Source organism: Dipodomys ordii, unplaced genomic scaffold (genome assembly GCF_000151885.1).
Source record: "Dipodomys ordii isolate 6190 unplaced genomic scaffold, Dord_2.0 Scaffold189, whole genome shotgun sequence".
Lineage (NCBI taxonomy): Eukaryota > Metazoa > Chordata > Mammalia > Rodentia > Heteromyidae > Dipodomys > Dipodomys ordii.
In genome coordinates this window covers 2736048-2749272 of record NW_012267405.1, presented here as the reverse complement: position 1 = coordinate 2749272, position 13225 = coordinate 2736048, and the positions used below count along the sequence as shown (strand labels likewise).

Sequence of the window (13225 nt, the reverse complement as noted above, 5' to 3'; positions counted from 1 at the left end):
CAAAGCCCCGCCCCTTAAAGGGGCCGCGCGGCGGGACTCGGGGGCGGGGCCTTGGTGACCGGTAAAGGTGCCATGGAAGGAAGGCCGGGAGCGGGACCGGGGGAGATCGGAGCTCCTGCGGCCTCGCGGCGGGTCACTGGCACCTCCAGGCTCCCTTCCCGTTTCTCCCGCCCTCTGCATGCCAGCGGTGGGGTGCAGTCGGGGGGCGGGGTGGGGGGGGTCAGGCCGGGCCCCGCCTGGCAGCTGGGGAGGGAGGGCCAGCGATCCGAGTCCCCCCCACACCCAGGGGGCTTCGGGGTGCGGCATGCGTTCCGCCCCCGTACACCTTTTCAGGACCCCACACCCCGGGCAGGTGGACTGAGGAGGCTCGCCGCGTCTCACCGCGGGGTGCGCATTCTTCCACCTGTTTCTAGGAGTCCAGAAGGCAGTGGATCTGGGACTCGGCATCCGCCATGGCCATTGTGGACTGTGTGTTGGTGCTCGGGGCCCTGGTTACCCATGCAGAAATACACTCGGTGAGCTAACTGGCCCCGCCGCGTCCTTGCGGGCTGCGGGCTGTCTGTGCGGCGGCTGGGCCTTGTGAGCTGTCAGCAGGTGCCCGCTGCGTCTCCCAGGGGAGAAGGAAGGAGGCTTGCTGCCCCGGTCACTCCCTTGTGGGGACCCATGCTCCCTGCCCCTCCCCAGGCCCACGGAGGTGAAAACACAGGCATTTGTTGGTTTTCACTAGCGCCACAGCTAACACCCACCCCCATGGGAAAGAGTGGTTAATGATGGGAGCCAGATAGGAGGTTCTGGGGGGGGAAATAAACAGGTGATTATATGGTCTTAATTATTATCATCAATTTTATTGGTATTTCTGGGTGTGGGAGTCAGCAGTGAAACTGGCCCACAGGAGAAACTCCCTGAGGCGTGTGTCTGTCTTGCTCCTCTTGACCACAACCCCCTCCCCCAGCCCAGCCCGTTCTGTTTTGGAGGAACAAGAAATATCAAGAGTTGACCATCCCACCAGAACAGTTCCAGTCTTTGACATTCTTTAGACAAAAAGTGACAAGGCGGGCTGGGAAGGTGGCTCAGTGGTAGAGCGCTTGCCTCGCATGCATGAGGCCCTGGGTTCGATTCCTCAGCACCACATAAGCAGAAAAAGATGGAAGTGGCGCTGTGGCTCAAGTAGGAGCCTTGAGCAAGCCTTAGCTGAAGAGCTGAGGGACAGCGCCCAGGCCCAGAGGTCAGCCCCCCAAGACTGCCAAAAAAAGTGATAAGGATCTGCTTGAAGGGGACAAGCTCAGGAAATGGGGCAGTGTGTGTGTGTGTGTGTGTGTGTGTGTGTAGAACTACACAAAAGAGAATCTTGGGTCCTTTGGTATGTCCGCTTCATCGATTGCCTTCTGGAAAGAACCCTAGGTCTGACTACAGCTTTAGAAGCCTCTCTTTGGAGCTGAGTAGCTCATGTCTGTAATCCCAGCGTTGGGGAGGCTGAGGCAGGAGGATCTGAGTTTGAGGCCAGTTTGGGCTACATAGCAAGACCATATCTTAAAATACTTTCTCTCCTCTTGCTGTCCCCATTTGCTGGGAATAACTCTCTTGTGTCCACTTTGAGCCTGCCAGGCTGGGCCAGTTGCATGGAGATCCCTGGCCCCAACGACTGTGCGTGGGAAATCTGAAGAACAAAAAAGTGGAGGTCTGCTGCGGCAGTCAGGGCTCCCCAGAGCGGCCGGGGCCTGGCAGCACAGGCGCGTCGCCCTTCTTGGCTTTGGCAGTGTGAATGGGTTCTGGCTCTTGTGGCCTTTGGTCTGAGCTGTTGACACAGTCACCCAGTTACACTGGGTTGCTAAGCAGCTGTGTGGACACATGGATGAGTCCGAAGCGACCAAGCCGCCGCGAAGCAGAAACATGGCCCGCACTCGGAGAAGGTCTCCCCCGGAAGGGACGTCTGCACCCACGCTGTTTATCTTTTGACTGGTCAGCAGAATACCAGCGCTTCTGGGAGAGACAGCCCAGTTCCCCTAGCAACCTCCCAAGAGGCGGGAGGGCAAGGGTCTGTTTCCCATTTGAACCCCCCCCCACAAAAAGACTTCCAGAATGGTGAGGATGGGGAACTCAGGAGTGTGTTGGATAGAAGGAAACCCAGGCTGGTGGCACAAGAGAAGGCTGTGGCCAGGCCAGGCCAGCTGGACCTCTGTGGCAGCAGGTGGGGTTACTGGGGTGGGGGAGGAGTCCTCCCTCAGAGAACAGCCTTTCCCCCAAATCACCCCTCTCCCTCCTCCCAGCCTCCTCTGTATCCCATACATTCCTGCAGACCAACACAGATCATAATTACCTGCCAGATACACTCTTCCAAGGGCCTCACCTGCCGTAATATATATTTAATGCACGTAAATCTCCTGATAGATGACCCTGTTGGGTAGTTATCATGTTTATACCCACTTTATGGATGAGGAGACTGAGTCACAAATGGACGAAATAACACGGTCAAGGGTTAACCAGCTGCTTATGCTCATTTGCTGAACTGGCTGAATCAGGATTCTCAACAGTAGGGACATCAGTTGGAGCCTCATGCCAAAGGAAAGGCCTGAACTCACATTCACATGTGCGCAGTCCTGTCAGCAGAGCCCAGGGAACGTTCTACTACTCTGCTCTGTTTCCTGCTGTCTCTGAGCTGCTGGAGCTTTTAGGAGCTCCATTCACCTGTTGACCACAGCAAATCACACACACCCCTTCCAGGACAAAGAAGGGTATATCACGTGACATTGGAGTGACACAGGAATGACACGTGTGAGAGCCAAGAGAAGGGAAGAAATGTGCCATGGCTGCACCTCCAAACTGTCACTCCCTTCATCCCTCCCTCCCTCCCTTTCTTTCTTTTCTTCCCTCTTTCTCTCCCTCCCTCCGTTCCTCCTTCACTCCCTCCCTCTCCCCCTTTCCCCCTCTCTTTCTTTCTTTCTTTTTCTCCCTCCTCTTCCTTCTTCTTTGGTGCTGACAGTGAGGCTTGAACTCAGGGCCTTAGGCGCTGTCCCTTAGCTTTTTCCACTCAAGGCCAGCACTCTACCACTTCATAGCTCCCTCTCTGGCTTTAAATTTTTTTTTTTAGCATTTTTATTGCTAACATTAAGATGATTGCAGAGGGTTGCAGCTACATACATGCAAGAGTCCATTTCTTTTTGGACAGTGTCACCCCTTCCCTTGTTCTCTCCCAGTTTTCCCCTCTTGTTCCTATGCACAAGCTGAATAGTTCATTTTCAACATAGTGTCAAGTGAGTACCACTGCTGCATTTGTTCACCACTTCTGGCTTTTTCATGGTAAATTGGACATAATAGTCTCACAGATTTTCCTAACTGGACTGACTTCAAACTGTGATCCTCAGATCTCAGACTCTTGAGTAGCTAGAGTTACAGGTGTGAGCCACCAGTGCCCAGCTCACATTCCCTATTTCTCCGGACCCTGTGGCTGACGGTGGGAGGCCGTGAAAGGGCGCCATTTACTCAAGCCCTGGAGAAGAGAAGTCCCACAGATCAATACTCCTGGTGACCCCCAGTATCTTGTGCCTGAGTCCATCTGTCTGCCCCCCTCCTTCCTCCCCCTTTGTCCTCTGGGCTCTGTTCACAGGCACAAGGGGAGCCTGCCTGCCTGCAGGATTTTAGGTGCATTGAGCAAATCAGGTCCCAGGGACCTTGGCATTGCGCAGAAGGCCATGGGCTTATTGCCAGAAGATCAGGGAGTCCAGGCGGATTCCACGGTAGGGGATGAGGTGATGGAAAGGTGTTTCTGGAAGGTGAGACTGGAAAGATGTGGGTTGATGGGGAGGTGTGCGAAGGGCCTAATAGTGACAAAGGCAGGTTTGTACAAAGCAAAAGAAAAAACAAAGCCCCAAAGCACTCCATTGGAAAACCTTGGAGGACAAAGAATCAAGAAGAGTCTTGGGAGTTGGTTAGCTATAGAGAGAAGGAGCACCGAGGTATTGTCCAGGACTCCAGGGTGCCTCAGCTGGGGGGAGGGGGAGGTGGTGATGGACAGAGCCCAGCAGAGGAGCTGGAGGAGGGACCGGCGGATGGCTATTTGACAAATCGGTTGGAGCGGCCTAGCAAGTCTTAGTGAGTCTCATGTCTGTAATCTCCAGGAAGGAACACTGGGCTGTGATTCAAGCCCAGGTGGAGGAGACTCAGCACACAAGCCCAGCACTGGGTGTCATCACTGTGAACTTCTGACCCCAGCACCAGCTGACCTTGGGGACGTCCACCAACAAAAGCCATCTGAAAGCGGATGTGCCCCCCGCCCCCACCATGTACAGCAGGAGAACAGATGGCGCGACTCCTTAGCGACACCTGACCGTGTGGTGTAACTTTTTATTTGAAGCGGATGAGTCATAGCATTGCCCCCAAGTGCCCCTGGGCACCTGGCCACAAGTCTCTATGGTGTGGACACACCCTTGCTGCTGCCAGCCTGGCCTTTCTGAGGTGCAATTCCCAGAGAGGGTCAGCAGAGGGCAGCAGAACCCCGGCTCCCAGGTGCCCCTCCCTCAGGCCTCCTGGCTGGTCTATAGTCAACCTCCACAGAAAGGCAGTGCTCCTGGGGTTGATTCTGTGGACTGCAAGGGTGCTAGCACCCCAGATATTTTCACAGCCAATCTCATCCCTGGCATATACATGAGTGATTCGGGTGCTCGCAGGGCCAGGCTCTTATAGGAACAAACACTGCTTAAAGATGGGGTGAACCAGGGATCCATCTCAGCCTGAGAAAGTTCCAGATACTGGGGAAAGATGGAGAGAAAGGCTTTCACCTGGGCAGTTTCCTGTCTTCAGTGAGCTGGGACTCGACTCACTGGTTCAACCCAGAAGATAGAGCATTGGAAAGGGCCCACAGGCCGCCATGGCTGCGGCTGCTACTGACCGAACGTGGGGGAAAGAGGCCCACCTGCATGGATTCATCACCATTCCTGTGCTCTCCGCCATGCAATGCACACTCTGGGGTGGGCAGAAGGGGGGCATTACTTGTAGGCCCCTCTAAGAAGAGGAACGAAGATAGTAGAGCAAAGTTCCCTCCAGGGAGCAACAAGTCTGCACAAGCGCCAGACATGTTTGTCTATGGAAATGGGCATATACACATGTGTGTGCCATTGGGTAACTGAGAGTGTCCTTAATGTCCACGTGTGCATGCACATGGGTGGGTGTACCCAGAAGTGTGACAGCCGAGGTTGTAACTGAGGAGCTTGAGCAGGAAAACCACCCCTGGAGCACCCACAGGAAGGTCCCTAGGGCAGAGGCTAAGCAGAGCATAGGAAGGCGTTGGCTTGTCCCCTCCCAACACCCAGCTCACACACAGATCAGGAGAGAGCAGAGCGCAACAGGAGGGGGTGGGGAGGGAGTCTGCAGGTGGAGGGGGCAGGCATTCCTATGCAGGACTGGGTGCCTGGTACGTACACAGATTGGCCACGCGTGACTTCACACGTGCTGCTCATAGAGATCCCCACCCAGCCTCCAGCACCGCCCTGAGGAACCACGCGGCCTTGGCACGCCTTAGGCACTAAGATCCACCACGACGTGTCTGTACACCAGCGTTTGTCCCTTGAAGCTGGGGGCGAGGAGCAGATGGGCGTCCCCGGCGGGCATGTAGCAGAAGGCCCGGGGGGCCTGCACCGCCAGCTCCTGAAAGCGCACGAACTTCTGTCGCCCTTCATCCCACTGGTAGATCTGAGTGAAGGAGAAGTCGCTGCCCAGTGCCAGGTAGCGGCGGCCACCCACCAGGAAGGGCTGCAGGGCCAGCGAGCCCCGGGAAGGTAGGGCCTGCACCTCGGAGAAGCGGGCGCCCTCCCAGCGCAGGATCTTGGAGTCGCCGATGTAGCGGCTGAGACACAGGTAGCTGTCCCGGCCAGCACGAAAGTGTTTTACAGCCTGGGCATCGGGGACCTGGGACACCTCGCCCTGGGCCACAAACTGCTTCTGAGTACGACTCCATTGATAGATGACAGGCGCCTGCGAGCTGCTGGACACGATCAGCCGTGGCTTGCCCTCGCCATCCACGAACTCCAGGTCGGTGTCGCGATGCCAGGCATGCAGGGCCTGGTGGGAGTAGAAGCCGTTCTGGTGCCAGCGGTAGAGGCTGGTGGCGCCCGCCTTGGAGCTGTCGGCCACCGCAAAGTACCAGTCGCCGTCGATGCGGAAGGCCTCCAGGTCGTTGGGCTTGCGCACGCGCTGTGGGTCGATGTCCTGCAGCTTGGTGAAGCGGGTGGTGTTGGGATCCCAGTGGTAGATGTACGAGCCGCCGAACAGCTGGGCCATCACCACGTACAGCTGGCTGTCCACCACCATGGGCTTGCAGTGCACGGCTGACGGGGCTGCGGGACAGGGGTGGGCGGCGTCAGGCCCTGCCAGACAGGCCCCCAGCTCCCACCCCATCTTACCCGCTGGAGAAGGCCAGTCTCCCCCAACCATGGGCTGGGAGGCTCTGCTCCAGCACCCCACTCACTGTAACCCCCTCTGCCCAGAGACAGGGCTCCCTATTTTATTTTCTCTTATTTCTTTATTATTTATGTGTGGGTGGGTGTGTGCGCACGCGCATGCACACACACACCAGTACAGGGTCTTGAACTCAGGGCCCGGGCACTGCCTCTTATCCTTTTCTGCTCAAGGCCGGCATGCACTTCAGCATACCTCTACCTCAGGCTTTCTGGTGGTTAATTAGAGATGAGAGTCATACAGACTTTTCTGCCCAAACTGGGTTTGAATCTCAATCCTCAGATCTCAGCCTCCTGAGTAGCTAAGATTACAGTCAGGAGCCACCAGCGCCTGGTGCTCTCTCTTTGCCTCCCTCTCTCTCTCTCTCTCTCTTTCTTCCTCGTACTGGGGTTTGAACTCAAGGCCTTGCGCTTGCTAAGCAGCATGTGACACTCAAGCCAACCCCACTGGCCTCACAGCCAGTCCAAACAAGCTGGCATCCAGCATAAAACAGATATCCCTAGATCCTGTTTAACGATTGTGTGGGCTGTCAGATTTGTATTGTGCGTAGCCACTCTGCTCGCTGTAAACATGTATTCCTTCTGCCATGCATGCAGATAAAAGACCCTACTAGGTTGCCCATTTCACACAGAAAGAAGCTGAGGTTCAGAGAGACGTAAGGACTCATCCATGGCTCTCCTGCTGGTAAGTGGCCAGGCGGGAAGAGTAAGAAATCCTAGGCATCCTGAGAGAACACCTCGGTGCTTATTAGTGGTACAGGAATCCTGTTCTCCCCTTGAGCTTTTGCACTCAAGGCTAGTACTCTATCACTTTGAACCACAGCTCCACTTCTGCTTTTTTAGTAGTTACTTGGAGATAAGAGTCTCAAGGACTGGGGCTGGGAAGGTGGCTCAGTGGTAGAGCGCTTGCCTTGCATGCATGAGGCCTTGGGTTCGATTCCTTAGCACCACATAAACAGAAAAGGCCAGAAGTGGCGCTGTGGGCTCAAGCGGTCTAGTGTTCGCCTTGAGCTGAAGAGCTGAGGGACAGCGCCTAGGCCCAGAGTTCAGGTCTGGCAAAAAAAAAGAGTCTCAAGGACTTTGTTGCCCAGGCTGGTCTTCAACTGTGATCCTTGGATCTCAGCCTCCTGAATAGCTATGAAAACAGCCATCAATGGCAGCTCCTCCAATTGCGCTCTTGATGTCCCAAGTCACCAAGTGCTAGACCCCAACATTTTTCTTTCTTCTATCTGCCCCCTTTCATGGTCAGCCTCAGACCCACCCAGACTCCCTTCCACTTTCTAAGAGTTTGTTTAAGACTGTGGTTTCTTTTTTTTTTTTCCCCTCCCTTAAAGGTTTGATAGAACTTACCAGGGAAACCCTTTGAACTAGAGTTTTCATTGGGGGAAGGTTTTTGTTTTTGCTTTTTTTAAATAGATAAGTTCGTTAATGGGGCAATTTAAAGGTTCGGTCACATCTTGTCTGTGTCTTTTGCATCCTCAGCCTCAGCCTCTCTCCTACCCCATGCTGCTGCCCAAGTCTCCCCTCCAGCATTGCTCTGCTACACAGCTGTGTTCCAGTACCGGCTCACACCTGTGCATGATGCGCTCCAAACTGCAGAGTGGATCAGTTCACATAGACTTCTTTTGTGTGTGTGTATGTGCCCATGCTAGTGTTTGAACTCAGAGCCTGGATCCTGCTCAGCTTGTTTATTCTACTCTGCTCTACCACTTGAGCCATGCCTTCAGACTGGCTTTTTACTGGCTATTTTAGAGATAAGGTCTCATCAACTTTTCTGCTTAAGCCAGCTTTGAACTGTAGTTCTCTGTCTCTTTGCCTCTTGAGTAGTTAGGATTACAGGCATGAGCTACCAATGCCTGCCTCATATTCTCCTCTTAACCTTGTCAAGGTTGGGTTTCCATGGCTCTCTGGCCTCATCTGCCACTCCGCACCTGACTTACACTGCAGTCTTCCAAGCTGCCGGCAGTTCACACACACACATGCACTCACACGCCAAGCTATTACACACCTTCTGGACTGTGTGTCATCTCCCCTGCCAGAATGTTCTTTCCCCTTCCTTCTCCTCCTAACAAAATATCCCTTAAAACCAGGCTCAAACTCAGTAGATCCAAAACTGAGCCTAACAGCCCCTCCTATCTCCTCCTTGTTTCCCTGAGTCCTTTCTCTCCCCCATCCTTCAAAAGGAATTGAACCCAGGGCCTTGTGCATGGAAGGCAAGTGCTCTACCACTGAACTACATCCCAGCCCAGGAAGCCTTCCCTGATTACCCAGTGCTTTGTGTCCCCAGCTTCCTCTGAGCACTACTGATTACTCACAGCAAAGTGTGAGCAGGCAGAGACTACCCCTATCTCTCCTTCTTCCTCTAGGAATTGATGGCGTTGGACCATGGAGCCTGAGGCCACATCTGGCTGAAGGCCCCACGCAGTGAGAGGAGGCGCCAGTATACCTGGGATTTTATCATAGTCTCGAAACTGCCGTTCCACGTAGTCCCATTTCAGCACAGTGCAGGTGCTGGCACCAGGCTGAGCCAGAGCCAAATAGAGGTCACTCAAGTAGAGGAAGGGTTCAGCTGACACAGCGGGGAAGGACAGGGTCTGGTAGAGCACGAAATCTGCAGGGACAAGAGGTGTAGTCTGCCAGGGTGGCGGCAGCAGCCTGGCTACTTACTGGCTCTGGGTGTGAGGGGGCCCACACTGCCACTCAGCAGTGCCAGGGCAACTCCTACCGGTGGTGATGCAGTCGAACTCGCGCAGTGGCAGTTCCTGCACCTTGTGCTCCTGGAAGCGGGGTGGGCTGGCGCAGTAGATGGGAGCCACGGTGGTGTTGGTGTGTGCCAGCCACTCCACCAGCCATTTCACCTTGCAGTCACAGTTGAGCGCGTTGCCCCGCAAGTCCCTGGATGGTAAAGGTAGGGCAGGGGCACAGAGAGGCACATGCCCTCAGCTGCTTGCTTTCAGAAGTAGATCCTGCCAAGGTTGCTACACGTTGTTCCCATACAGGACTGTGCTGAGAGCGAGCAGCCCCTGCAGGAACGCAGCCCCACACACAGGTGTGGCGGGGGAGTGCAGGCTGGGTCTAGGTGGCTACAGGCCTGGCGCTCCTCCTTGGCTGGATGCCCTTTGCGTATGGTGGTAGAAGTGGGCAGCCCAAGGCTGGCACAAGTGGCTCAGGTCTGTAATCGTAGCTACTCAGAAGGATGAGATCTGAAGATCGTGCTTTGAAGCCAGCCCAGGCAGAAAAGTTCATGAGACTCCCATCTCCAATTAGCAAGCAAGAAGTTGGAAGTGGAGGTGTGACTCAAGTGGTAGAGTACCAGTCTTGAGCAAAACAAGGCAAGCAAGATTGTGAGGCCTGCCTGGTGCTGGTAGAATCCTAGCTACTTAGGCGGCTGAGATCTGAGGTTCATGGTTCAAAGCCAGCCCAGGCAGCAATGTCTGTGAGACTTTTATCTCCAATTAATCACAAAGTGGAGCTGTGGCTCAAGTCATAGAGTGCTAGCTTAGAGCAAAAAGCTCAGAGGGCAGCACCCAGGCCCAGAGTTCAAACCCTAGGACTGGAAAAAAAAAAGTGTGGACAGTCTGTGTAGCCATATGTCATATTCCTGTTCCTCCAACCCTTCCAGGATCCAGAACATTTATTTTCCTGTATAAATAATGATACGTAAGTATGGCTTTGCAATAGGACTTTAATGTAGACTCAAGTCAAACACATTTCAAAGCACATTTGTTTTTGTGGAGCTTCTTGCTGCTATCAGGGTTTGGACTCAGAGCCTGGCCCTCGCTCGGCAGCTGCTCTACCACCTGAGCCACACTGTTATTTTTTTGGAGAGGGTCTGGGGCTTTTCCTTGGACAGTGGCCCTCCTAGCTATGCTTCCGAGTAGCTGGGATGACAGGCATGAGCCATCACACCTGGCTTATTGATTGAGCTAGCACTTTGCTAACTTTAGGCCCATCCTCCTTCCAAGAAAGCCACCATGGCAGACCAAAAAAAAAATCATGATTTTGAAACACATACATATCTCAGATTCATTTGAAGAGGAATCTCAATTTGGAAAGCTACCACCCACATCTATCATGACTTCCCTTCTCAGAGGCCCCAGAGGCCCTATGATCACAACCTTCCCCCTACCCCCCACTGTGGTAACCCATGCCCCTCCTCCAGGGATGTGCTGTCTGTGACATCATTGGAAGAGCAGGACTCGGGCCTTACAAGTCACTCAGAATGTCCAGGGGCCGAAAGATGTCTCTGGGTAGCGTCTGCAGGTTGTTGTTGGCCAATGAGCTGCAAGAGAGACCCCAAGGTCACCGGAAGACCATGTCCAAGGCCAAAGGCCAGAGGACAGGTGGGGCTTTGAGCCAGTGAATATGTAGGAATCGGGTACTCACAGGTGTGTGAGGGACTTGAGCCCTCTGAATGTAAACTTGGACAGTGCCCAGATGTCATTGTTCTCAATGAAGCTAGAGAAAAGGAGGTGTCTCAGTTTCCCCATGAGATTCCAGACCCCTAAACAGAGATTTCCCTACACCCCAGGCCTGACCCTTGAGCCCGAGTGACACGGCATTGGGTAGGTTATCACAGGCATGCATCAAATGACCCTTAGTTATGTCTTGAAGCCAGAAAATTCAAGGGCTCCCCTGTTTTACCACCTTCCCCAGCCTTCTCACTCCACCTCCCCTCAGCCCACCCAGGCCTGAGTTTCCTTCTCCCTCCTCCCTCCTCCCTCTTTTTCCCTTCGCTCCCTTCCCCATTGCCTCCTTCCCTCCACACACAGGTACTGCAGGTGGGACAGTCCTGTAAAGGCATTGTCTCCAATGAGTGTGAACTTGTTGGAGTTGAGTAACCTGGGAAGACAAAGGTGGAATTAGATCTTCCGAGGGTGTGCCTGCTGCCCTCGCCGCTGCCTCACCCTGGGGCTTCTCCATTACCTGGCAGAGCCCCTGAGCCCCCCCCCCCCCGGCCACAAGGCCACACAAGACCTTGTTCCAATGTCAGGAGCTTCCACCCTCCTTGCTTGTTCTAAACCTGCGGGGGGGGGGCGGGTATTGGACAGAGTTCTGCTAAGCTGGCTCTTCCCCATGACATCTCTGCTCCCTGTTTCTCCAGCCACCCTCACCCTGGTCCACTCCAATCCATCACTGTCAGCTGCCCACAGATGTTTTCCCCTTGTAGCCTCCAAGCCTTTCTTCAAGCTTGGGGTCACCTGTCTCTAAGAACTCCCCCCCCATACACACCAAGTGTCCACTCTCTGACACTGGCTCACACTATTCCATCCAGTTCCCTTGGGTCACTTGGGAATCGAGTCCAGGCTCCAAATGTCCTGCTCTTGGCTTCTGCGTGCAGACCACCTGCTGCCCAGATGCCAGGCTGCCCCAGCTTTCCTGGCATTGGGAAAGGTGAGCAGCCTCCATCCACCCTCCCTCCCCACCCCAGCACTCAGTCCTCCATCCCGCCCCACCACCAGCCTCCAGCAAGGCCTTCCGTACAAGAACTGCAGCAATGGCAGGTGAGAGAAGGCTCCATCCTGGATCTCGGAGAAGGCTGCATTCACCAGGGTCCTGCGATGGAGATCATAGTCACTGCTGGGGGTGCGGGGTGTCGGCCCTGTGCCAGCACCAAGTACACGGGACAATGGCTTCTGTACACACTAGCCCTGCCCCCACCCGGCACCTGTCCTTCCCTTTTCTCCAACTCACTGTCTGCCTTCACCATTCCCCACCCCCTGCAGCTCCCTGCAGAAGCTCAGTGGCCCCAGGTTCACCTTCCTTCTAGGCCAAGAGAAGGTTCCATTACCTGCACCATTACCACCATCCACATGCCCCCCCCCCGTCACCCCCCCCATGTTGAGGGATGGGGCACTCGGATGAGGGAGGGAGCAGCCCACGGCTCTCAAGGTCCTGGCAGCCTCTACACCCTCTCCCTCCCCCTGCAGGGAAGGGGAGGGGGGACTGGGGCCGTTTGTTGCAGTTGGGGTTGTTCCGGTTTTTTGCGGGGCGGTTGGCCCCTTCCCCGTGCCAGGGTACTGTGAGGGCAATCTCCCTTGCCACCCCTCCCCCGCCACCATCCCTCCTCCCGCTTTGCTTTCTGGGCTGGGCGTAACATCGAAGACTCCTTTAAACTTCCTCTGGTGCCAGGCAGGTCTGCACCCCCCCCCAGGCACCAGTGTCACCCATGCTGCTGCTGGAGATGATTCATTCTTGGCCTAAACGCTGGCTTTTCTGATAGCTATATGGCTGATGACCTGCAGGACTGCAGAGCTCTCTGCGGGCCCCAGGGCCTTGGGGCTCCCCAGCCCTGAGGGATCCCAGGGGCTGCACCTGCTCCCCCTCACCGAGGGCACAGGGCCTCTCCCACCCCCTCCCAGCGCAGCCTTTGCCCGCCTCTCCCTCCCCACAGCGCCAAGGCCAGGCGCACACTCACAGGGAGATGACCTCCGAGGGCAGATTCCTGGGCACTGCCTTGGAATCCACACAGAAGGCGGTGTCCCGGGTGCAGGAGCAGCTGGGCGGGCACGGGGGCGTCTTGGGGGGCCTCTTAGCACTGACAGGCAGCACGAGACAGAACCCCAACATGGTCAGCGCCAGCAGCCCCCACTCGGAGCCCCGCCTGGCCCGCAGCCCCGCCATGCCGCCCGCGGCTTCTTCCTCCAGCCTCGGGTCCCCTGCGGGCTGTGCCACCCGGGCTGGGGTTGCCACCTCTGGTCTGCCCCCCCCCCGCCCCCGTCGCCCTCGGACGCCTCGTGCCCTCTGGCGTCGGCTGCGGGTCCCCTCCCCTGCTC

At 55.7% G+C, this 13225-nt stretch overlaps 1 protein-coding gene across 1 annotated transcript; it reads right to left on the bottom strand.

Annotated features, from left to right (window-relative positions):
* Nucleotides 1-5408: 5408 nt before the first annotated feature.
* Nucleotides 5409-13089, bottom strand: Lgi3 (leucine-rich repeat LGI family, member 3). The gene is made up of 8 exons (XM_013034432.1): nt 12868-13089; nt 11934-12005; nt 11220-11291; nt 10836-10907; nt 10660-10731; nt 9175-9344; nt 8896-9060; nt 5409-6329 (listed from the first exon to the last, which is right to left on the bottom strand). The coding sequence occupies exons 1-8, from the start codon at nt 13071-13073 to the stop codon at nt 5512-5514; spliced, it is 1647 nt and encodes a 548-aa protein (XP_012889886.1). The 5' UTR covers nt 13074-13089; the 3' UTR covers nt 5409-5511.
* Nucleotides 13090-13225: the final 136 nt, after the last annotated feature.